Source organism: Lycorma delicatula, chromosome 7 (assembly GCF_047948215.1).
Source record: "Lycorma delicatula isolate Av1 chromosome 7, ASM4794821v1, whole genome shotgun sequence".
NCBI lineage: Eukaryota > Metazoa > Arthropoda > Insecta > Hemiptera > Fulgoridae > Lycorma > Lycorma delicatula.
This window is the reverse complement of record NC_134461.1, coordinates 73,594,359-73,620,142: the sequence shown is the minus strand read 5'-3', so window position 1 is coordinate 73,620,142 and position 25,784 is coordinate 73,594,359. Positions and strand designations below refer to the sequence as shown.

General features: G+C 28.0%; 1 protein-coding gene across 1 annotated transcript in view; it reads left to right on the top strand.

Moving 5' to 3' along the window:
- LOC142327304 (lysosomal Pro-X carboxypeptidase) overlaps window positions 1-2,791 on the top strand; it is a 61,090-nt gene extending 58,299 nt beyond the window's left edge. The window contains exon 9 of the mRNA XM_075370222.1: window positions 1,251-2,791. Coding sequence (XP_075226337.1) covers window positions 1,251-1,455 — 205 coding nt within the window. The 3' untranslated portion in view covers window positions 1,456-2,791. The remainder of the gene's footprint in view (window positions 1-1,250) is intronic.
- Window positions 2,792-25,784: the final 22,993 nt, after the last annotated feature.

The following is a 25,784-nucleotide window of genomic DNA, read 5'->3' as shown; positions in this document are numbered from 1 at the left end:
TTTTAAAAGTGTTATAATAATAATTATATGAAAAAAAATGATGAAAATAATTTTTTTTTCATATGTACAGGAACCAAACAGCAACAGTAACAATTGAAGAACATAAGAAAGAAGCCGTAATAAGAAACGGAGTCCGACAAGGATGTTCCCTATCTTCGTTACTTTTTAATCTTTACATGGAACTAGCAGTTAATGATGTTAAAGAACAATTTAGATTCGGAGTAACAGTACAAGGTGAAAAGATAAAGATGCTACGATTTGCTGATGATATAGTAATTCTAGCCGAGAGCAAAAAGGATTTAGAAGAAACAATGAACGGCATAGATGAAGTCCTACGCAAGAACTATCGCATGAAAATAAACAAGAACAAAACAAAAGTAATGAAATGTAGTAGAAATAACAAAGATGGACCACTGAAGGTGAAAATAGGAGGAGAAAAGATTATGGAGGTAGAAGAATTTTGTTATTTGGGAAGTAGAATTACTAAAGATGGACGAAGCAGGAGCGATATAAAATGCCGAATAGCACAAGCTAAACGAGCCTTCAGTAAGAAATATAATTTGTTTACATCAAAAATTAATTTAAATGTCAGAAAAAGATTTTTGAAAGTATATGTTTGGAGTGTCGCTTTATATGGAAGTGAAACTTCGATGATCGGAGTATCTGAGAAGAAAAGATTAGAAGCTTTTGAAATGTGGTGCTATAGGAGAATGTTAAAAATCAGTTGGGTGGATAAAGTGACAAATGAAGAGGTATTGCGGCAAATAGATGAAGAAAGAAGCATTTGGAAAAATATAGTTAAAAGAAGAGATAGACTTATAGGCCACATACTAAGGCATCCTGGAATAGTCGCTTTAATATTGGAAGGTCAGGTAGAAGGAAAAAATTGTGTAGGCAGGCCACGTTTGGAATATGTAAAATAAATTGTTAGGGATGTAGGATGTATACTGAAATGAAACGACTAGCACTAGATAGGGAATCATGGAGAGCTGCATCAAACCAGTCAAATGACTGAAGACAAAAAAAAAAAAAAAAAAAAAACTTTTACGGTGATTTATTTCAACACTTGTAATCAATTGTTTTCTACAAGAGAAAATTTTAGCTGCTAAAATGTAATGTAATATTGTAATATTTTATGTATGTAATGTAATATTTTTATGTTTCATAAATTCTTTCTTGTATAAAATACTTTTGATAAAAGAAATAACAACATACAGCACAGTAAAATATTTTTATTTATTTTTTTTCAGCAACGGCCTTCTTGACCCATGGAGCTCGGGTGGTGTTTTGAGAAATGTTTCAAAGACATCAGTAGCCGTAATAATACCTGAAGGAGCACATCATCTGGATTTAAGAGAATCAAATAAATTAGACCCTCCTAGTGTACAGGTTGCAAGGAAATATTACAAACAAGTCTTCCGCCAATGGATTACCGAATTCAGAGAAACTCATTAATTACATGTTTTTTTTTGTTTTTCTTTTTTTAATTTAAATTGATTATAATTCATAAGCATTCTGTTCTTCAATTAAAAATAAAATATTTCTTGTAGAAATATCTTTAAACTATTACAAAAAATCAATTATTCAACAAATATAGTTAAAATACGCATTTTTAAAAGAAAAAATAAGGATAAAATACGGTATTGCTAAAAAAAAAATAAAATATATAATATTAAATGAACACAGGTGATAGAAAAATCTTTCTATCAGACAACCCTAAACTGCTCTTAAAAAAAATCTAAAAATTGTTACTAATAGATAAGATAACTATTGTTTCAAGATTCGAAAAAAATTAAAATAACACATAAAAATTACACAGCGAGATATAGTAAGTCAATATCTCAATTACGTTTATTACATATTATTGAAGCTTGAAATTGATGCAAACCTTAGCTAGTAAGCTATATTTTGACCTGAGTGATATAATTTGTGATGGATTAGAAGTTAATAATTTAAAAAATTTAACAACTTTGGATAAAATCATTTCGACAATTTTCAAGAAATTATATTTTATTTTAAAATTTATTTAAGAATCTTCGTAAACAGGCGTATAGAAAGGTTCTCAAAACACACACACACCCAACATATTTTTTAGTTAAGAAGGCAATTTATGGCGTGAATTATGATTTATAAATATAAATCCTAAATAAATTCGACAAATTTGTAGAATAAAAAACACTGATTAATTAACCTTAGGAAATTAAAAGACAAAACAAAATATGTACCTTTTTAATCCTTTAATATCTGAAATTTAATAATATTTGTAACTAAACAATGTATTTTTTATCTAAAAATTAAAGAATCCAAAACGGATTTCTGAGAAAATTCATTTACTACCACTAATTAATTAGAGAATATATCAGCTGTGAAGCCAAACTAAATGTATGATTTAATCAGGAAAACAAATATAGCTTATTTAAATTCTTAAACTTAGAGTTAAATTAGTCCACCGAGCCAGTGTAGTGGTAAAATCGTTTTTGTAAATCATTTGTTAAACAGTTGATTTTAGAAATTAAAGGTTCCGAGGTTTAAATCGTAGTAAAAGTTAGTTAATTTTATACGGATGTGAATATTAGACAGTGAATAATTTGGTGGTTAGGGTTGAATTAACCACACGTCTCAGGTATGGTCAACCTGAGACTACACTTCGTTTACATGTCATCCTCATCTCATTGGGCCGTGGGAAAGCGTTGCTTATTGTTCACTAGTTGAACAGATTGCAAGGTATACATTAAGAAAAAATAATCTTGTAGTAATTTTAATTAATTTTTAATAAATTAATAAAACTGAATTAATTTTTTGTTTCTATTTAAATTAGCAAATGATTTATCTGATGTTAATTAATTAGCTGAAATATCAACAATTACATATTTTATCATTCAACAAATCAATGAATACTTTCTAATGCTTTAATAAATCACAGAAAATTGTTAAAAAAGTTTGTTAATTTTTGAGATAATAATAAATAAAGACAGAAAATCTATGTATATAAATTGCACATATAAATACATACACAATGTTTTTTTTGTTTTTTTTCAATTTTAAGCAACCACACTACACTGACTTTAGTATTTTTAGATGTCTCAATAATTGATAGATTAATTTATGGCCGATCTCCGCGGTGAGTGTGGTAGCGTCTCGTGCTTTCATTTGGAGGTCCCGGATTCCAATTCCGGTCAATCATTACATGTTTTATACGCTACAAATTTTAATCGGATTAAATTACTATAGATTTAATACCCATAACCCATAATAAAAGGTAAATTTATAGTTAATCTAAAATGGAGTCAGGAAAATAATGATGTCGGTCATATAAATTTGAAAAATTTAATTAACTTCAACATATGGCGGAAAATTTTTCATAAATGACTTCATCAATGGAAATTAAAGTTTATTTAAATATTATCGATTTCTTCAACAAAAGTTTTAAGCTATTTGTTGCATTAAAGAAAAATATTTTAAATGATGTACTACTAATATTAAAAATTCTGAAAGATCGAAAGAAAAACTAGTTGAAAAATTACAATCATAAATTCCGAATCAGAATCAAACAAAATAAAACAAACAAACATGAGAATAACGAAATTTTATTTTTTTCTGAAAAATATCTTAGTAGTAGTATCTTTGAAAATACTGCACCAAAATATACTTACCAGTAAATTATGCATTTATTGGATATATATATAAACCAAAATTACTCAGATTGGAGAGGGACACTTACGGTGACCTTGGATTTGACCATGACCTTGTTTCAAAGTAACATGATTTCTTCAAATGGAATGATCTATTTTTAACCTCATCAATGACAAGAGCAGAAAATTTTACATTGATATGTGTGCTCACACATATGACTATGAATCTTTTTTGAAGGACCTACGGCTAACTATCAAAAATAGTGTTATACGATAGTGTAGTCATTTTTATGCCTTTCCCCATAATTTACGAGATAAATGGCGAGAATATAAATATTTCAGGAATATTGTATGACCTTCAAAAACGTGTAACTTGTATATAACACTATCTCTGATGGGTAGCCATATGACCTTCAAAAAAATATCAAGATTACATGTGTGAGCAATATTCCAATGCAAACTTTTATGCTCTTTTTATTAGTGGTCAAAAATAGGTCGTATTTGAAAAAAAACATTTTAAGGTCAAATCCAAGGTCATAATGAACTATTCCTCTTAAAACTGAGTAATTTTTGTGTAGGTAAATTTTTTTTGTATTTTGCGTACTTTACGAGAAAATCGCCAGGCGGCAACTGCAGCGCACGCGCACACACAGACACACACATATATATAATTGTATATATAGCTCCTCTATTTACCATTGGAAAGAAAACGGACTTTTTTTATCCTTACATTGAAATAAAGGTTTTGTCACAAATTTGGCCTTCATTTTAATATTATTCCAGCAAGTCCAGTCATGCAACATTTAAAATAAGAAAAAAAACTGTCCTCCAGTCCAGCTGGATTACGTTTTTATTTCCCATACTGATAGCATGCAATGTCTAGATTTACAAGTTGATCAACAATTGACGTGGAAACATCATTCAAAAAAAAAAAAAAAAGGAGGAACCAGCTGAACATTAATTTAAAGCAAATGTATTGGTTATTAGGAAGAGGGTCTCAGTTATCGGTATTGAACAAGCTGTTATTGTACCGGTAATTCTGAAACCAATATAGATATGGTATCCAGTTCTGGGGGTTGACATACAAGGTTGGAATTATCCAGCGGTTTCAGAATCAAATATTTAGGAGCAAAGCAGAAGCATCATTATTTGTTAGAAACAGTGAGATCCATAATATCTTGGTTTGCCTTACATTCATGAAGAAATTCAACGTTTTAATTCGAGATGTAAGTTATAGTTTAACTACCACGAAAACTATCTTGTTGTGAATTTGCTGGATAATAATGAGGTTATTAGACGCTTGAAACGTCTAATATTGAAGGCATTAATACGTATATTAGCCGCTTGATCCTAGACGTTCCCACATCTTGGATCTAGGGGTCATTGTATAATGTCAATTGTAATAATTTTTTCGCAAACTATTAATGGCCATCTTTCGTTTTTATGTTTTCAGATTTGTTCGTTCTTCGGTTTTTTTTTTTTTATAAACTATTATTTTTAATTTTTTTTCTCATTGTATGATATATTTTTCATGCACGTAACATATATCTTTAGGTGCGTAGATTTATTTTTGTGAAGTTTCACAGGAAACTATTTCGATCAAAGCCATTTTATTTTCATCTAATTTTTTATACTTTTTCTGTTATGTACAAGAAACTGATTTAAATAAAACTTTATATCAAAAATTTCAAAATAATTTATAAAGTACAGATATCATCTAAATTTTTTTGGAAGAAACTTATATAATAAACAAAAATAAACCTACGTTTATGTAGTAATTCGAGTTTGGAATTACATTTTTTAGTGCGCCAGATGTTTAATGTGAAATTTAAATTCATAATTTAGGAGGAATTTTACATCAGAAAATTTGTTAAAATCTTAAGTATACTGAAAGAATTTTCAATGAATTTTTATGTAAACTATAAATTTAGAAATGATATTAGTAGTTGTTAAAATATTTTAAGTATTATAATAAAATAGATGAAAGGGTAAGGATTACGTTTTTTCCTTCTTCTCGTTTTTGTATGTTGGGGTGTGTGTATGTGTGTGTTACATGGATTTACGTTTACTTATATTGATAGAATCTCACACAGGAAAACCCCCAACCACTATTACTTGCTGCCTAGATAGAGCTAGGATAGTGTGTAGTAAGATGGGTTCGTGGTTTTCTATCAAACATATAACGCTATAACCGCATACTAAGCCATGCCTAATCGTACATAAAAGCTTAACAATTTAAGCCCTCTTCTTAAGCTCCGGCTTTACGAGCATTATTACAAACAGTAACTTCAATTCATAAGAATAATATTATATATCTTAAAATACCTAGTATCTTGTAAATATTTATAGTAATATAAATAAATTGAATACATAATCATATACTGCATTACCATAAAGTATGATAATTCTTGACTTTTTTCTATTATACAAAGAAAACAAGCAGTTCAATTCAATTTTCTTTAATAGATTCTAGTTATTTTCTTTCTTTACGTGATCAATAATTGATTTTTATTATAAAAAATGAAAAATGGGCTTTATTTTAGTACTCCTATACATAATATTAAGATAAACAGTTTACTTTTTCATAACAGTTATACAAAGTATGATAAAAAGCAATTAGTCTATAAAATAAAACAAAGATTTTTCTGTATAATTTTATAAAGTTAAATTTTAACTTTAATATATTTTTAGAAAAACTACATCAATTTAATTAATAGCATTGACTTATTGTTGAAAAGTAGTAATTTAAAATAAAATCTACATTTACTCGAACGACCGGTTAGTAATAGAATGGAAGATTTTAGAGATCTAGATACTATTTAAAGGAATGCATTATTCGTTTACATCAGGACTATTAATTATCAGAAAATAACTCAAATTACATAAGAAAGTAGCATATTTATATATCGTGAAAGAAATCTACACAAATAACTGGCTTCATTTCTGACTAGCAAAATGGGTTACAATGAGCTGGTTTAAAATCATCTTTAATGTGATACGTTAAACGATAAATACGGAAATAAAATAAAATGGAATTCATTATATTAAAATAAAGCAGTTTTGTTTGGTTTGGAAAAAAGTTTATTTTCAGTGAATTATGTATGTAAGCATATCTAAATGAAAGAGGTTTGTTAAAAAAATAACCAAACTTTTTTAATTACACGCCAACGGAGATATTTAGTGACGTATGGTTAACAGCACTGTGTTCCGCATAATCTCCTCTGTAACCACATTTTCTTGGATTATTGATATCTCGTTTAGTTTTCGTGTTATTGTTTAGAGTGCAACGTGTTTAAATGTTAGTAGCGATATTTGTAATGTGCGATTTTTTTAGAATTGAACTTTCGTCTCAGTGTCGTAGTAGTAAACCCAGATTTCGTCTCCCGCTACAATGCTTTGCATAAATGTTTCATCGTCATCGACTTATTCAAAGAGTTGCCGGCAATTGTCAATTCGATGGTCTTTCTGCTGTTCGGTCATCAAATAAGGAACAAAACTATGCTGCAACTCGATGCATGTTCAATTTTTTCAATTAAAATGTCACGCGTGATCTAATCGTGATGCTAACCTCTTCTGAAAGTTCTCTGACAGTCAATCGGTGATTTGCATGCACCAGTTCGTTGATTTTCTGAACGTTGGTATCATCAGTTTTTTGAAGTCGAAGTCCTTCCTGGTCGAGGGTCATTTTCGATTGACTGATGACCACTTTTAAATCGTTCGTAACACTGCCCACGAATCAGAGGGTCATCTCCAAAAAAAAATTTTTTAAAGTTGAAACGTTTTCGTGAAAGTTTTCCTCAGTTTAACGCAAAATTTTACGTTGTATTGTTGCTTCCGAAAATCACACATTACAAATATCGTTACTAACACTTAAACACGTTGCACTTAAATAAAATAACACGAAAACTATATAAGAAATTAACATTTCAAGAAACATGTAGTTACAGAGGTTATGCAAACATAGTGATTCCAACCGCACATCACTAGATATCTCCGTTGGCACGTAATTAAGAAAGTTCGATTTCTTTTGAACAAACCTCGTATTCTGAATTCAGCCCATAAGCTTTTTACGTGCCTTTAGTTTTGATAGCCCTTAGTTTAACTCTGTATAAAAAAATCCTAATTTAAAACTGCGTGTGCAGTTAGATTGTTTTGTATTTAAATTAATAATTAAAAACGGTAACAAAGATTAAGTAATTTTTTTATTTTTTAAGAAAGAATTTAGCAGCTCTTTAATCTGTGAAAACAGTTTTTGAGACAGTGTATCATTACGTAAAGATTTGCTTATTGTAGTAGATATTCTTTCATATGTTAAACAAAAAAAAAAAAACTTCCTTTGTTTTGAATATATGTCTCAAATAAATTGCATACAATTACAATCAAATAAATCGGTTCATCATTATATACATTAACGATGAGAAATAAATTCTATAAGAATACACAGAACAATTTTAAAGAGTGTAGAGCTATAATATTGGTATTTCATAGAAAGAGGGTTATAAATTTTACTGGAAGGAGAATATCTGCTTGTAATACCCTACTTACGTACGTATATTATAACACTATTTCATCTGATGATTTAATACAAAATAATTTTCTAACCAATAATATATTATAAAAACAAATAAAACGGAAAAATTATACATATATAAATAAACCAATGTCCGAGGCTAGTAATAGATAGAGTCTCGGCCTTTTATTCTGGAATCCCGGTACAGAATCCCAGTTATAGGATTTTTCATATGCTAAAAAATTCCATTAACATATTTCCAGGTTCAAGCAAATATAGATATACAGGTTTATAACGAAGTTCTCCCGGAACTTTCATAACCTAATCTTCTCATAGAAATAATGGAAAAAGTTCATATAAATATATGTCCTAGAATGCTTCGTTTACGAGTTACAGCTAATGAAAGATTTCGCTAGGAATTCAGCTAACTCAGTTAAATGATGTCATTCTGAAGTTTTTAGGATGTTAACTAAGGCTCAGAATTAATGATTTCATATGGGTTTTAAACATCTTGTAAAATGTAGAAAGAAAAATCCTCAAAGCTGAACTATATTCGCAATTTTCAAAAATGTCAGTAAGCAATCGTTTCTTTAAAAAATACTTTTCTAAAACAAGTACCATTTTAAAACATAAAAAAATTGGAATTAAAAGAAAATTATTACAAAATTTAAAGTGTCATAAAATGCTTTTATTGAATTAAAAATGTACTGCCGTATTTGTTTCATTCTTATTATATAGTTAATACTTTAAAAAAAAGAATAAATACAGAACAGATTCATTATATTAAATCTAATTTTCATATTTAAAAAAATAAAAATTATTGGTCATTATAATGTAACATTGAAACTATACGAAAACATCTCGTTGTATTTGAATTTAGATTTTTTTTTGCAGTTGGCAATATAGGTTATATATGTTTCTGTATGAGTTAGTATTTTTGAATGCTCGTTTTTATTACTTGACAGTTTTACTTTTTAAGAACAAAAGATTTTAAACCATCTGTTAATAAAAGCAATCAAATTAATTTTAAAGAGGTTTTAGCGCATTTACTGTTAAAAAATATTTCAAAATTTAATAATAATACGTAAAAATAAACAGTGTAAAATATTAAGATTATTCGAGAGAACGAGAAAGAGAGTGAGAGAGACAGAGAGAGAGAGAGAAAACGCGAAATATGTCATAAAAAAGCCGTGTTCAAAAAAAGAAGAAAGGAATTTATGGGAAGTTTACTTTAAAATTAAGAATTAACAATGTAAATTTAAATCAAGAAAAAGGGGAAAAATAATAATTTACTTAAAAATCTTTGTAAAAAAGTAATACCAACATAAAAAGTTTTTTAATACATTGTCGATCAAATTTTTTATAATTTTATTTTACTGTACATTTCATTATTTTCAATTATAAAGAAAGTATTCCAAAAAGTTTTTAAATTTTTACAAAAAAAAAAAACCAAACAGGCTTGGACGAAAAACTTTTTTCTTTCATTTCTCCTTCACCATTTTACTAAAGGAAATTATTTTTAGTAATGATTTCAAAAGAAAATATTATAAACCTTAATTTTACATCTTTGATATGAATGTATTTTTAAAGTCAAAACTTTTTTTATATGACACTTATTATTTTATTTAAAATAAAATATTTATTGTTATTTCGTTTAATTTTCCAATATTTCTATATATTCTACATCTATTCATTATTTATTTTACCAAACGATCTCATTAATTAGTGGTAAAATTAATTAACTCTATAAAAACATTTTCTTATTACATATCGAATATGGAAAACACAAATTAGAAAAAAATATAACAACATAAGGAAATATTTTAAAATAAGCAAACCTGCAATTTAATAGTATTTAATTTTATTCTAACAGATTACAAAAAATAAATTGATCAGTAAGTAAACTGATCAAAGTAAATAACTCTTCTTCTTTATATAAATAATAAAGGCTGAAGACAGGAACTAAAAACTATCGCTATGTAACATGCTATTTTTGTATATTGTTTTTATGACAATTTATTGGATTTCACCCTATATTTCTCAAAAACTTGAACAGATACGGTTCTGGGACCGATATTATTCGATTTTGAAGGTCAAAACTCATAATAAATCACTAGTTATTTTTACTCCTTAATTAACGTCCTAAAAATTTCAGTACGGCCTCATTTCACCGGGGTAGCTGAAATCCAACCTACGTCATTTCACTAGCCATAACTCGCAAACGAAGAATTTTAGAACATATGTTGATATGAACTTTTTCATACAAAAAAGTTATTTTTCGTGTCATTTTCACGAGCTCGGCTTTTGACAAGGTTTGGCTTGTGGGGTTTCTCTATAAACTGAAAAAGGTTTACCTCATCTTTTCTTTCTGGCACTAAAATCTTACCTAGAATAAAGGTGCTTTCAAGAAGAGGTTTTGACGGATTTGTTCCTTATGTAATCAGAGGTATCTCAAGGAAGCGTTCTAAGATCCATCTTGTACGTTTTTCTTTTTACGGCTGACTTGCCAATTACGGCAGATACCACAGTTGCAATGTGTTCTGCGATACTGCAATTCTTGCTGTCCACGAAAATCCGACTACTGCGTTTCGTTTTATTCAAGATTATATCACTCTCCACGAATCGTGGTTTACAATAAACCACGTAATAATATGTATAAATGTGTAATAATACATAATCTGTATCGTAATAATAGGTAAATATGTATAAAAAGATGTAATAAAAATGAAACAAAAGCACAAGTTCACCCTTCGTAAGAAACACTGTCCTGTTTTTATTGTCAAGTCGCGATTCCGAGATCTCAAGACTGTAAATATTTGGGTTTTCACCTTGATCGAAGACTTACTTAGGCGAAACATATCACATCTAAGCGGAGAGAGTTAGATCTCAAGTTTAAACAAATGTACTGACTGATAAGACATAGATCTCGGCTTTCAGCAGAAAGTAAGTTATTGATTTATATCGTTTTGAAGCCTGTTTGGACTTACGGGATTGAATTGTGGGATACGGCATGCAATTCCACTATTGACGTACTTGAACGCTACCAGACAAAAACACTGCGGAAAATACTCAACATACCCTGGTGCATAAGTAATAGCCTCATGTATAACGATCTTAAGTTGCCAACCGTTCGGCAGGAAATCTATCTGGTCAGCCTACGGTATCAAAAGCGTTTGGATCGACACCCGAATTATTTGGCAGTCAATATATTGGATGACACGATCAGTGAGTTTTCAAGATTGCTGAGGAACAATATTCTTGGTTTGCTTTATCGTTTCAATTAGGTAACTTTATGGTCTGGCCGTACGAAGTGCTCTTCTATTTCATTATTAAGTCACAAGCCGCTGGGTCTGTGGCTACTTAATGTTACTACAAATAGATCTTATTTATTTATTGTTCAATAATCTTGCTGAACACATTGTAAAGTTGCTATGTCGTTATAATGATAATAAAAAAAAAAACATAGAATACGTTATGAAAGTCCTGGGGAATTCCGTGATACGGCCTGTATGTATTTATATATATATATATACATATATATAAACAGTGATATTTAAGTATAGAAACAGAGAAACAGATTTATACTGCTTATCTGAGAGGAATTTGGCAGAAAGAAATTGGGTTTCTTTCTTTCATAGTTTAAAAAAATCTGCATAATGTTGGGTTTGACATATGATTTCGATTTAAAATTTTTGCAGGAAAAACAACGGTGCAACCCCTTTTTCTGTTAAAGACTTCGTTATCGAATTATAAGTATTCAAAGTTGCAATGACGGAAAAATCGTGTTAACAATCAAACGAGCTGCACGAACAATTTTATTGGATTTTACATTCATAATGTATACAATAACGAACTTTAAGCAGTACTATAATATTGATGGTAGTAAGCAATAACTAATAATTACCAACACAACAATAACAAATTAAACGGCCATATCAACTGATATTATTTACTTTAAATATTAGCTCAATATTTATTTTTATATTTAAATCAAAATTTTCGATCGCAAATTATTAATGAAATAAATTTTGAAAGCATACCATTCTACAATAAATTTTCAAAATTCGTCCCCTCTACAGCTTGGCAGTGTACTAACCTCAAGTAACATAAGTTTTAAAATTATTATTTTACCATTAGTAAATTACAATCTGAAACTGTACCACGAAATTCTCTGTCTCACTTGGTTTTAAAAACACGAACAGTTTTCGTCGGAAAATACACTTTTTTATAATTGGAAGAAAGTAACTTTGTTAATTTATCAAAAAACAAACACAAATTTATAGTTATCTTTGTAGAGAATTTAATTCTGAGAAAATTAATGTGAGTGTAGTCTTTCAATGAGAAGTTCAACTTTTATTAGAAACAAAATACAGAAACTGGATCGGAAAAGTGATACGATCTTAAATAGAAAAACTTTCGTCAATGTTTAATTAACATAATGCAAATGAAAAAAAGTGAAAAACTTATCATCAGTAACAGAATTAATTGAATAAAAATTAAATTTAAAAAAATACAAGTCACATAATTATTTTTTCTTCTAAAAATTATTAAATATCAAAATGGCTACGTGATAAAGCTGCAATATTTTTTCAAAGCATTTGCTAAATGGGACCCTCATTCTGTACATTGCATAGTTCAGCTTGACGAATCCTGCTAGCTTTTATAAGGCATAATAGAAAATTCATTGCTATATATAATGATTTATTTAAACCTTTTTCCCATACCATGCAAACGAATTCTTGAACTAAGCTTCCTTTATTAATACAAAGAGATTTTCAAATATTCTACAACAAAAAAAAAAATTATTTCAAAACTACTGTTAACAGAGTTACAAGTATTAAAACGATTTTAGCTTCCTTTGTATTAATTAAAACTTAATTTACTTAAGAAAATTTGTAAAGTTTAACGTATATATCAATATTTTTAGAAAAATTTTCCTTAAAATTTAAATCCCATCCCTAAATTTTTATTTTTAATTATCTTTTTTTATTTTTTGGTTCTAACTCTTTTAAGTTTTATATTAATAGTAAAAAAAAATCATGTAATACTTTGCCAGCTTTTATCAAATGATAACAAAGAATGAACAAAAATTAAAAAGCAGAAACTTTGAGTAATAATAAAATGGTACAAATTTTCTTCTATTAAGAAGAGTTATAAACGTTTTTTAATAACACGAAAGGAAGTAATTATAATCAAACAAAGAAGTGCGACGAAAATTTAGTTCTGCAAGGAGTTAGATTTTCTGATAGTTATATTTATATATTGCTTTACGTTTTAAAATTATTTTATATTTATTTATTATTCTTACGATAAAATGAGAGCAGATATACGGTTCTATAAATTTATGAGTTACTGGAAATTTTTATTTTAAACATCAATTTCATTGCTGATTCTAAAATATTATTTTAATTAATTAAATTCTGTTAACGTTCAAAGTGAAATTTCATTAAAAAAATCAATTAACTGACATACTAATTACCGGCTGATAATTAATAACAATTTTTTTTTTCACAGTGAGGGTTAATGAATGATTTTAGGAGTGTACGTGGTGAAAATGATTTAATATACATTTCGACGGCAGTCTACATTTTATTTTTTGCTTTTTATTTAGTAATTATTATAAAATTCTTTATTATTTACAAAATTTTTATTTCTTCCGTGTATAAAAAAAAAGTTTTCTCGAAATTATGGAATCATCTATGAGTAGAAACCAAAATCTATGTAAATTTAACAAAATAATAAGTAGAAATAACGTCAACATAAATTTAGTTGCTATCTTACAAGCATAAACATACATGGAGTAGTTTGCCATGTATTAACGAGTATATGTGATCTGATACAAAATTAAGTCGCTCAGCACTGCATCTTTTTAGCAGAAGAAGCAGAATTGCAAAATCTTATAAATAAAGCGAATGGTGATGTAATTTGCCGTTGCATTCTTCATAGAGAATACAGTTTCATGCCTGACAACTAAGCCCTGCGAAAGGCAGTGGAATGCTTAATCCTCCAATCTACATCCGATTTGTTCACCTTACGTACTCTGTGTAATGAAAGGCATTACTCATACAGAAACCAAATTTGATAATTGTCTTTTCTGTTGGGTACTGTTTACTTTTCTTATCTTCATTCTTTTCTGAATTACACTCTATTATTAATTAAAAAATAAATAAATAATAATGAAGAAACGATTCAAGAAGAAATAAAGAAATTTCTCCATAACAATAAATATACGATGGAAAAGAGGAGTAACAATTAATTTTTTGGACGTAACAATAAAAAGAATTATAATCTAGATTTTGAAACATAAAGAAAAGAGACTTACACATATAACAGCATAGCTTACGATTTTAATCATTCAATGGAGCATAAATTAGCGGTTTTTAAGTACATAATAGACTACATAAATTACCTTTAAAAAAAACAGCATATAAAAAAGAATTAAACTCTATTTTTCATGTAACAGAAAATAACGTGTATAAAAAGAAATGATTAGAAAAATGAATAAACATAGAAATAATTAAATTAAAACAAAAAACAATAAAGAAACCTTTAAATGGAGTAAATTAACATTTACGGTAAAATAAATTTACTCAATTAACCAATTCTTTAGTAAATATAATATAAAAATGGCTATAAATACAAATTATACGCTAAAATTTTTTTTTAATTGTAATATAGAAGAAAAACATATTTATAACAGTAATGGTACATAGAAAATAATGTAAATGCAATCCAACATATATTGGACAAACGGGAAGAAAATTAAAATTAAGATTTAGGGAACACGCGAAATCTTTTAAAAATCAAATCAACATTCTAATTACACAACGCATTTAATAAAAGAAGGACGTACCACAATGAAAATGGAAGACTCAATGAAATTAATTCACTATTATATTAGAAGAAGAAGAATGAAGATTTTTGAAAATTTAGAAATCTTCAAATTAAAAAGTAAATGAACAGATCAACAACCAAGTCGATGTCCTTTTCAATAACCTCAATTTACTGAAAACAAGAAATAGATAAATAAAAGTAAAAAAGTATAACTGTTAATTACAAATATACAAGAAGTCCAGATAAGGCACGAGGTTAATCAAAGGAAGGGGCGCTGACTAAACGTTATATAAAAAACAGAAATTTAAAAGTACCAGTACAAGAAGTTTTGACAGTGGAATAATTCCGAAACGTGTCAACATATAACAAAAGGATAAAGCTAAGAAACGTAAACAGTATTCAATACAGAAATCATAGTGTTCTTAGCAGAAAATATAATAATACATATTATCTAACAACTGATAATTGTCATTTGTAATTGAAGGGCTTAAAATATAAATTTATTATTGTACGAGTACTAAGTACCTGATATTTAATTAAATATTTTCATGTACTAGTATATTTGATATTAAAGTACATCCTTCATTAGATATTATTTTCTATATGAATAAATTAGTATGAATTAATGAAAAAAAATGCTTTACTATTAATTACTTAGCGTTAAATACATGCTATCAACAATTTTAAAAACAGCAATTGTAATAAAAAAAAATTCATTACATTAAAAAAAAACAATTTTTAATTTTTTTGTTAGTAATCTGTTCAATTTTAGTTTAAAAGTAAATAATTTTAAATTGTCTACATAGATTATGCTTGTTGAATTTAAATACTTTTTTTACTTCATTAATTTGGCTCTTCGATAATATTGAATATAAAAAAATTTTACAAATTCATACTTTTATCCTTAATCATCCTTCATTCTTAAATAAATCATTAAAATTGAATTCAGATACTTATGAAGAGATAAATAGGGTTGATTAGTATATATTAAGACGTCCGTGCTTAGTTGAATTGATAATAGAAGGACATTTAGAAAGTAAAATCGGTTGATGAAGAAAAGGTTTGAAATTTAAGATACTGGTAGTTCTGAGGACGAAGGACTACGTTGAGGGTCAAATATTAGTTAAAGAATCGAATCTAATTTCTCTTCAAACCAGTGAAACGAGCGAAAATTAAATAAAAATATCGTTTTTTCAGTGAATACAATTTTAAAAGATTTCTAAACGTTCATCTCTTTGAAATTAGTTTCTTTACTAAATAAAAAGGTCACTTAAGAACTGTATATATATATATATATATATATATATATAGTGTGAGTGTGTGTCTATTAGAAAGCAATTTGAAAATTCTCATATAAGCAGTTACTACATAACTATTATCCTATTCTAAGAGCTAAAGAATTATTGCTATTCTAAGTACAAGAATACATTATCAAAAAATAAATAAAATATGCACGCACACGCACACGCACACACACACACACACACACACACACACACACCCACACAATAATGAAATAAATGTAAACTTAAAACCGATACATTCTAAGTAATACATATTTAGTGTAAGGGCATGTAATATATTCCCGTATTTCATATTTGAAACGTCAAGCTTTAGCTTTCAAAATTTTCGAAACCAATTATTGAAATTGTATTATTGCTGTCATATGAAATATTAATTTATTAATAACAGTAATTAATTTTACAGCTATTGTTAAATTAAATTATTCTATCATTTATCACTTTTCTGTTATTACTGTACTTCAAAATAATTATTTAAAAAAATAAAACAAAAGCTTAGTTTTAATGGATTAATGCCATATTTTCCCTTATACAGTGATTTTTGTTTGGGTGATCTTTCCATTTATATACATAATAAATTTATAATAAAAATGAATAATTTAATTATTAAGTTTATTCATAGACATTTAATATAATCCATTGCTAGTGAAAATTAAAAAAAAAAACTTTTCCCTTACATCCTTAGCACGAATTAAATTCTTATATTTCATTTATTTTCTTATGACAAAATATAATAAAATGTTCTAAACCTCGTTTATTAGCTTAGGATGTACCATCCTATGTTTTTATAAATGTAATACAAAAAAATAAATCATACAATAATATTTGGATAAAAAAATTCCGTTAAAAACTGCTTTCGTTCATGACATAATAAAACTTGAGGGTTGATTAAACCTCATTAAAGAAAAAAATTTCCTCTTAAGCTCATAACTTGTTCCAGGAGGAGAAATAATCAACTAATATATATATATATGTGTGTGTGTGTGTGTGTGTGTGTGTTTGAGAGAGAGAGAGAGAGAGAGAGAGGAGAGAGCGCATATGTGTGTGTATTTTATGTAAGTTTGTAACAATTAATTTAGCTACTTTTTGTTTATAATTTGTAACTTTCATCAATTGTACTAACTGTTATCCGTTTGATGTAAATGAATTATCTATTAAAAGTCTGTGCCCAATCTGAAGTTAAAGTCGGACAATAATTAATAAAAAATATTATCCTTTCCCTGTAATGTTCAAGTAAAATGTGAAATTTTCCTTAAATGTATTATTTTTTGTTTATCTTTGAAATTATTCCTGTATATTTCAGTAAACGCTAGATTTTTGAGAGGGAATCTAACTTCCTCTTAATCATGAGCTGTAGTCATAGAAACAAGCCACTTTAATGGACCAAATCGTTTCTCTTTCCTACCACTCATCTCTAAAAAGTACAGATATTTATATCTCCATAACTTTCTGTTGCCCAAAAAATTGTTTTCAGTTTATATACTATAAATTTAACCTCAATGAATAAAATACTTGGTAACATAACTCTTAAAATCAATTAAAATTATATACTTAAATGATTATAATGCAGTAATATAGAATAGATTTCATAAGAACAATTTTTTTGAGACGACACGATTTTTCCTAAATGGTAGAAGCTAAAATAAAAAAGTGATAATATAAAATAGGAAATTCCAAACTATGAAAGATAATTATTTAATAATGAATGATAACTTTACAAAAACACTTCATGCAACACATGCTTTCTTTTTATATTTTAAGGAACTGATATGACATGTACGTAGTTAGTACATTCATTAAACAAAAAGAGGGCTAATTCATTGGTAGACCTTCCCGTTCACATCAAAGATTAATAAATGATGAGGTAATGTCTACAAGATCCTGTTTCCAGTGAACCGTTCAAACTATAAAGCACGTATTGGATTCTTTAAGACTTCATCCGTAGAATCCGAATAAGGCAAGATAAAGGAAAATGAGTTAATGATGAAAAATGAAGTTCTATCCACAGACATTCTGTGACCCTAGTTAAGGAATTCTACAAAAATAATCCAACTATATATCTCACGTATAGGGAAAATTCACCGCTATTTCTTGGTCAGTATATCACTACCTTGCTTAAACTAGTTCTTATATTCTTAACACAATACCTTTTACTTTAATATACATTTCTTTATTCCTGGGCTCTAAAACTATTACTTAGCTTTCATACCTTTCGATCTTTCAGTCCCCCTTCACCTGACTCCTACCTATTATTTTAAGATTTTATTAATCCGATAAATAAAATTAAAAAACTCTTCAACTCGTATCCTACTTGAAAGAAGGTACAAAGAATATTACACTAATATATATAGTTAATCATATAATAAAAGCTGACAACACAGTAGTAGGAATTTCCCGTCAGTTGTAGGAAAATCCTACAACACGCAAGGCATACACACAAACAACTTATTAAAAATAATTATTATTTCGTTTAAAAATAAGATCTATTCGTTTATATAATTCAATGATTATGAATAAAGAGGGCGCTCATACCGTATTTAATTCTTGCGGTGCTAGGGCGACGTTCGGCCCTCACTAAACTAATGTACTTTCACAACTTACAAAGAACAAATTTCGCTTGTACGATCGGCAGACTGGTGTAGCCGCGAGGATTAACGTACCAAGTACAAAATCAATCAGGCGACTGATTTCGTGACCCAACCAGACCGGGTTACTTTTTTACCCGTTATTAAGTGTTCAATATTATTCTATTATTATAAATAAATGCTATAGTAAATATTATACATTTATTTAATTCTACCGCTCACTTGTGACGTCACAACATCGTGGATGACTACAACAGCTGTACGTCAGTGGTAACAACCTTTGAAAAACTGGACTACCAAAAACGAATTCTGATTCATCGGTAGACCACTTCGATTACATCAAGAATTAATAAATGATAAATCTTGTAGGCATACAAGATCCTGTTTTAAGTGAACCATTCAAATTATAAGGCACATACTGGATTTTTTTTCAAATGACCAACCTTTAAAAAAAATATTATACGTTACGTTTGATATGTTTATAAATAAAATAAATAATTAATATTTAAAATGTAAAAAAATAATTTGGTTGTGCAACCCTGTGGAATTTCAAATTTCCCGGTACTAGCGGACGAGGGATAAGGCAATTTCTCGCAGGGAAAAATGGGAATTTCAAGATAGCGGACTGCGACACTAGCGCTCCTTGGGTTGTCAGGGGGTACTATTGACGCAGTACGTCCACGTAGCCACTAGATTAGAGCATTTTTTAAGGAGGGCGTGCAAAAATGTTTTTTTCAAAAATTGTTATTTTTTAATTGTTAACAATGTGCCTAAGAAAAATAAGATCTCAATTAGGCGAAATCTCAAGATTCTGTGAGTGACCTTACTCTACAGCCTCATCCCCTTGACTTGAATATTTAATGGCATCAATGCCTCATATACTGAAGTAATCTGACCAAATTTGGTCAAAATCGGTCAACTAGTTCTGGAACTATAAGGTGTTTTAGAGACCTACACCGAACATACACACGTACATACGAAAATTCCGGAAAATTTCCATCCGGTTTTTCGGGTTCCTTAGGTGTCAAAACGTAAAGATTCGGTGAAAACCGCAAATGTTCAAATTGAACCGATTACAATCCTCTCTCTTCTAGAGCAACAGATCTGCTACAGAGCTATCTAGACAGAAATGTAATAGGTTTATTTTATTTAGGCGTTCATGAGAAACGATCTAAAACTCATGCTAAACAAAGATTTATATAATAAAGTAATTGTATAAACAGTTAATAAATTAATAGAAATAGCAACAATACAAAAAAAATTAAATTAAAATAAAAATTATTCAAGGTTTGTATAAGTAATAATTTAATTGTCTTACGTGTTAATTATCAATTATTTTCCTTTTTTAATAAATTTCGGTGATAAGCTACGAAACATTAATAGCTATATAAAACATTCATGTTCTCATAAAGTCTACTTAAAAAGAAAATATTATATGTATGATGTGTTTATTTGTGCTGATAAATGTTGTGCTACGTCATATTTGGGGTCATAATATGGTTTTCGATAGACAGGTTACAGTCATAAATGGTTAAGTTAGAATGAAGAGGCTTGAGAAAGAGTCACTGTTAGTTTAGTACACTAGACTGGTTGATGGGGTTGATGTGGGAGAGGGTTAGATGAAATTTTAGAGAAAGAGAGAAAGATGAGTAGAATAGAACGATAGTGTTGGTGAAGAGAAGAATGGATGAGCGAGGTAGAGGAGGTTTAGTGTTCAGTTCAGTATGTCAGTGAATATGGGCTTGTAAATCTTAATAAGCGAGAGAGTGTGAGTTGTAGGGAACCCGGGCCCATATATCAGGGGCACAATGGAATGCCTCCCTGGAAATTACCCCCTTCCCACTTCAAACGCCCGTTCTTTAACAGCCCCACCCTAATTTATTTTTACAAATAGTGCTGCCCGAAGCTGCCGGCGGCTGGTTTGTTATATCCTGCTACTTACTTATTAACTTCTACTTTAATCTATTTCTAATAAAATGATAGAACACACCTAAATTATATTTAAGTATATGAAATATCACGTGCAAACTCCCATTATTCATTCGATAAATATATAGAAACATAATCATTAATTTACATAATGGATAACTACATAATCTCCCAGAAATTTAAATAAAACCATAATTTTTATTTATAAAAGTAAGAAATTATGGTGAAATCGTAAATCATTCTAGTTTATTATAAACCAATTTTTTTATAAAAATAAAAAAGAAAACGTTAAGTTGATAAACTGTAGCAGAGAAACAACTTCTTACTAGAAGTATCATACAAAACTAATAATGATACTCTCATAATAAAAAAAAATCTATTGTGGACACCACATGACTTCCTTGTACGCCTATTAAATTCCACATACATTTTTTTAAAATGAAAAGTACGTAAAATTTTATTTCATTAACTTCTGATAATTTTTATTTTATTTTTTTGTTATTGTATTATTATTCATCGTAATTTTTTTTTACAATGAGAGGTTAATAATTATTAATAAATTAATTATTTAACTTAAAAAAAAAAAGTTCAAAATAATGAAAGGAGATGAAGTCTGATTCTATCCGATGTGCCTTTCCTTCATAAGACCCAAACAGTTCATTAATTAAAATTCCATTTGGGTATTACTCTGGAAACAACGAAAATACGTACCACTTACGATATATCACTGAAAAGCATTTAATGAAGGCTTATTACTGCAATTAAGAAAAAGTCCAAAACCAATTTTTTTTTTTTTGGATTTTGGGCTTTTATGGATACTTTTGGTTCAGTCGATTGCAATCAAAAAGGGAGATGCACAACTAGATGATACAACTGTCTAAATCCAAAATTTCAACATCCTACGGCTGATCGGTTTTGAATTATGCGAGATACATACGTACGTACAGACGTCAAGCCGAAACTATTCAAACTGGATTTAGGGATGGTCAGAATGGATATTTTTGTTAAGATCTGGAAATTGAATTTTTTCACAATATTTCTTTCACTTTGAACAAGGAAGTAAAAACTTTAAATTGTAGAAAAACGTTAATTCAATATTGCAATCTGTAAATTTTTTTATTTTAAATTCACCGGTTATTTCTTTGTTTTGTTTTTTAAACAGCATCAGGTTATAGTGAACTAGCGTCGCTAAATTGGGTAACCAGTAGGGACTTACTCACAGAATGCCAATGGTTTATTTCAAATCTTTAATTTCTTGGCGTCTACTGGTTGAGGTATACAAGTTTTTGTGGTTATTGCAATTTACTGTTATGCATGGCATCTTTCATCCATTTATTATAATAATTAGTGCCGGCCTCCGTGGCGCGAGTGATAGCGTCTCTACCTTTCATACGGAGGTCCCGGGTTCCAATCCCGGTCAGTCATGGCATTTTCACACACGCTACAAAGCATTCATCTCATCCTCTGAAGCATTCCTAACGATGGACCCGGTGGTAAAAAAAAAGTAATATGTTTAATAATTAGTGAAAAGGGTATTTCCATGGATCTATTCTTAACAAAAGATTAAATTGTTTTTCATTAAACATCTCATAAATAAATTTTATTTCTATTGTTTTGAATTTGAGTTATATACTTCTCCCAATCTTTATTCTTTTGATTCTCTTTCTCAATTCTCTTCCTCCAACTACTTCAAAATATTTGATTGCCCAAAAAATTGTTCGATATATTGGCCAAATACGATTTAATTCCAAATCTGGAACTTTCATTTTTTTTTATATTTATTTATGTTAATAGTTTCAGTCAAACCAGAAAAAAGTATTTTCGCAATAAACAAAATGATAAATCGCCCTACAAATAAACTACCTTGTTATATTGTTTTTTTTTTTCTTTAGTGGAACTGTCTATTAACAGGTATCAAGAAATAACATTCTCTTAGATGGTCTGTTCGGAGCGTTTTCTTTTAAATTATAATAACCTTGTCTTCCTTTCAAATCATCCAACATTCCTACCTTCCTTTTCCTCTTTTCCTCTTTCCCTCATACCCGCAATCTTTCCTTTAATTATTATTTTTTGAATACAGTCATGTCTTAGGATGTGTCCTATTCAGTTACCTATTCTTCATCGTATGATTAAAGGTATTGCTTTAATCATACTTCTACTCTCATTGATAATTGTCAAGACCTAATCATTAGTTATTCTTTCTCACCAGTTGATACCTTAAATTTTCCTCCATGGTCACATTTCAAAACTTTCCAAGTATTGAGTTTTATATTTTTATTAACCATGTTTCTACACTATATAATAAATACCACAATCCAAAGAAAACTTCTTGCAAATCGTAGATCAGTAGAAGTACTGTAAATATGACGTCTACAGTATTTATAATAAATTTTAAACGATAATGTTGAAACATCTGAATCTTACTAATTTATTTGAAATTAAATGAAATATATCTTAAAAGAGATAATATTTCAAAATCAAAATAATCAAATAAAGTTTTAATTTCCAGATTGTTTGATTACGTTCATCAATCGATAAAGTTCATTATTAATTAATACTTTTATTTTGTTCGATAGCGATTTTATTTGTATTATCATTTATATGTGTTAACATGTAATATTCTTTTCTATTCATTAATTATGTGTTTAATGTTACTGCTTAGATTTTTTTTGAGACACAAAGTGTTTCCTTTAGTTCTTCTTGGTAAATAATCGACCATTTTCTTTTCGTTATCAGGAATATCATACAACCATTTCTCTAGTGATTTATATAATGTAATAGACATGTAATAATCTCAGAAATGTATTTCTTTATCTGACACCTAAATATACGATTTTCAGCTTATGCTTTTTTACTGTCATCCGTTTTTATAAATTGTTTATAAAGGAATTCTATGATGGTTACTTTAAATTTTAAATAAACCAATTTTCAAAAGATTTTATAAATTAAATGGATTTACTTACAAAAGATGATTATTAGAACTTAATAACGATTATTAGAATAATTATTAAAATTATAGAACTAGTGAAAATGTATTCTACCGTAGAGAATGCCACTGAACTAATGGGAAAACTACAGAGATACTCTAGGGTATCTTTTAGAACGACTTTGACAGTAACACGTGAGTTAGTAATCTGTAAATCCCAAACTGTCAGCCAATTAGCAGTGATGATTTTGTAAACATTCCCAATGCAACATGACAATTTTGATTATAATAGAAGTATGTATCTTCAATCAGTTTTAAATCAATTTGTACAGTTCAATTAATAATGTGATCTTATTTCGTGACCCCTTCTGGTTATTATAATTATATCAGAAACAATAAATAATGTTTACCATTAATTTGAATTAGCTTAATTAATTAGCTTAATGATTATCTGTTATTTTAACTTATTAGGCTTTGAAATTTTTTATACTACAGAAATTCATCTCAGATCATTAACGGTAACTGCAATTGGGGTTATATTTATAGACATTTAAGTAAATAAATAAAAATATATTTAAAAAAAAATATTTGATTTGTTTTTATTGAATATTTCTCATATCTTGAAATATGTTGCAAAGTATTTAGAAATATTAAAATGCGTTGTAATAACTAGTCTTTAAACCAGTTAAAATTTATTATTAAAGGACAAAATAAATTAACTTCCACTTAGGTCTGGGAAAATTAATCTGTAAATATACTTTTTTATGATTTAATTATGTTTAAATGTCACAAATTTTATTGGAATTTAAAACCTGGTAGGTTATTTGTTTTTTGTAGTCATCACCTGGTATATTTTGAAGTGATTGTGACAATCAGTAAATTACACTTCTCATTCCATTATCATTCGAAAAATTTGTTACGTTAAAAATATTACTAAAATTCGAAACTGTTTACGTACATTAAAAAATTACTACTCTGATAAAAAAGATAATAACACAATAAAATTTTTTGATTGCAGTAGTTAATCAGCAAAAACAATTCAGTCTAGTAGGTGTTATAAGGATCAAATTTGTCACTTTAAATACGTTTCCAATAAATTTAAATTTTATTTATTTTTTATTCTGGATACTTTTAAACATGTATTCAAGGCAATTATAAAAACAAAACAAAAACAACATTAAATAAATGAAGAAAATTTACGAATTACATTTTTTTATTAATTTTTGTATTTACGTATTATAGTTTAATTTCATTATTTTTTTTTCTTTTTAAATAAATATATCAAATAAAGAAATAAAGAAACAGTTTTACCAAGAAAGAGAGAAGATACTCCTTCTCCCTTTTAAACCGTTTCTTTGATAAATCACAAAATGTTTTTTCATAATTTATTGGTAGTATTTTCTAGTGTATCCTTCTTATTAAGCAATATTAGAAAACTATTTTTTGATAGGGAGAATTTTTGAAAAATATTTAAAATAAAAACCTAAGCTTTTAAGGTTTTTTTAGTAGTTTTGTCTGTTTTTTTTTATAACTGGAGTGATAATTTCAAGGATAATAACTTCACATTTTTCTTTAAATCAGCCATATAGATCTATTAAGCATAAAAATTATAGTAACAAAATTTACTGATCTATTTTTCAAAAATCAAAGAATATTTGATTTTTTAAAGAAAAATTGAATTGTTTATTTAACAACATTCACAATAATTTTAAAAGCGGTTTAATGAGGAATTTTCAAAATTTAAATCGAATCCATACCAAAATGGAAATGAAAGAGAGAACAATCTTTTAATAAAATTTTTTATACCAAAATAACGACAGTAACTTTACTCATGATTAAAAACGAGATGCTGTTATTATCCTAATAACATCTTTTTAATAAATTCATAGCTCATTAGCTGTCTTAGTACGAATGCAATAATAACCTAATGAGTTTCTTAAGACGGTAACGTTATAAATTATGCATAGAAGAGGAAGATATGGTATTTTAAAGACAATGTTTTGTTAGCTTCTAGCTAACTAGTTAACTGCAGTAGTGTAGCTCCTTTCTTACACTGTTGATGAGAGG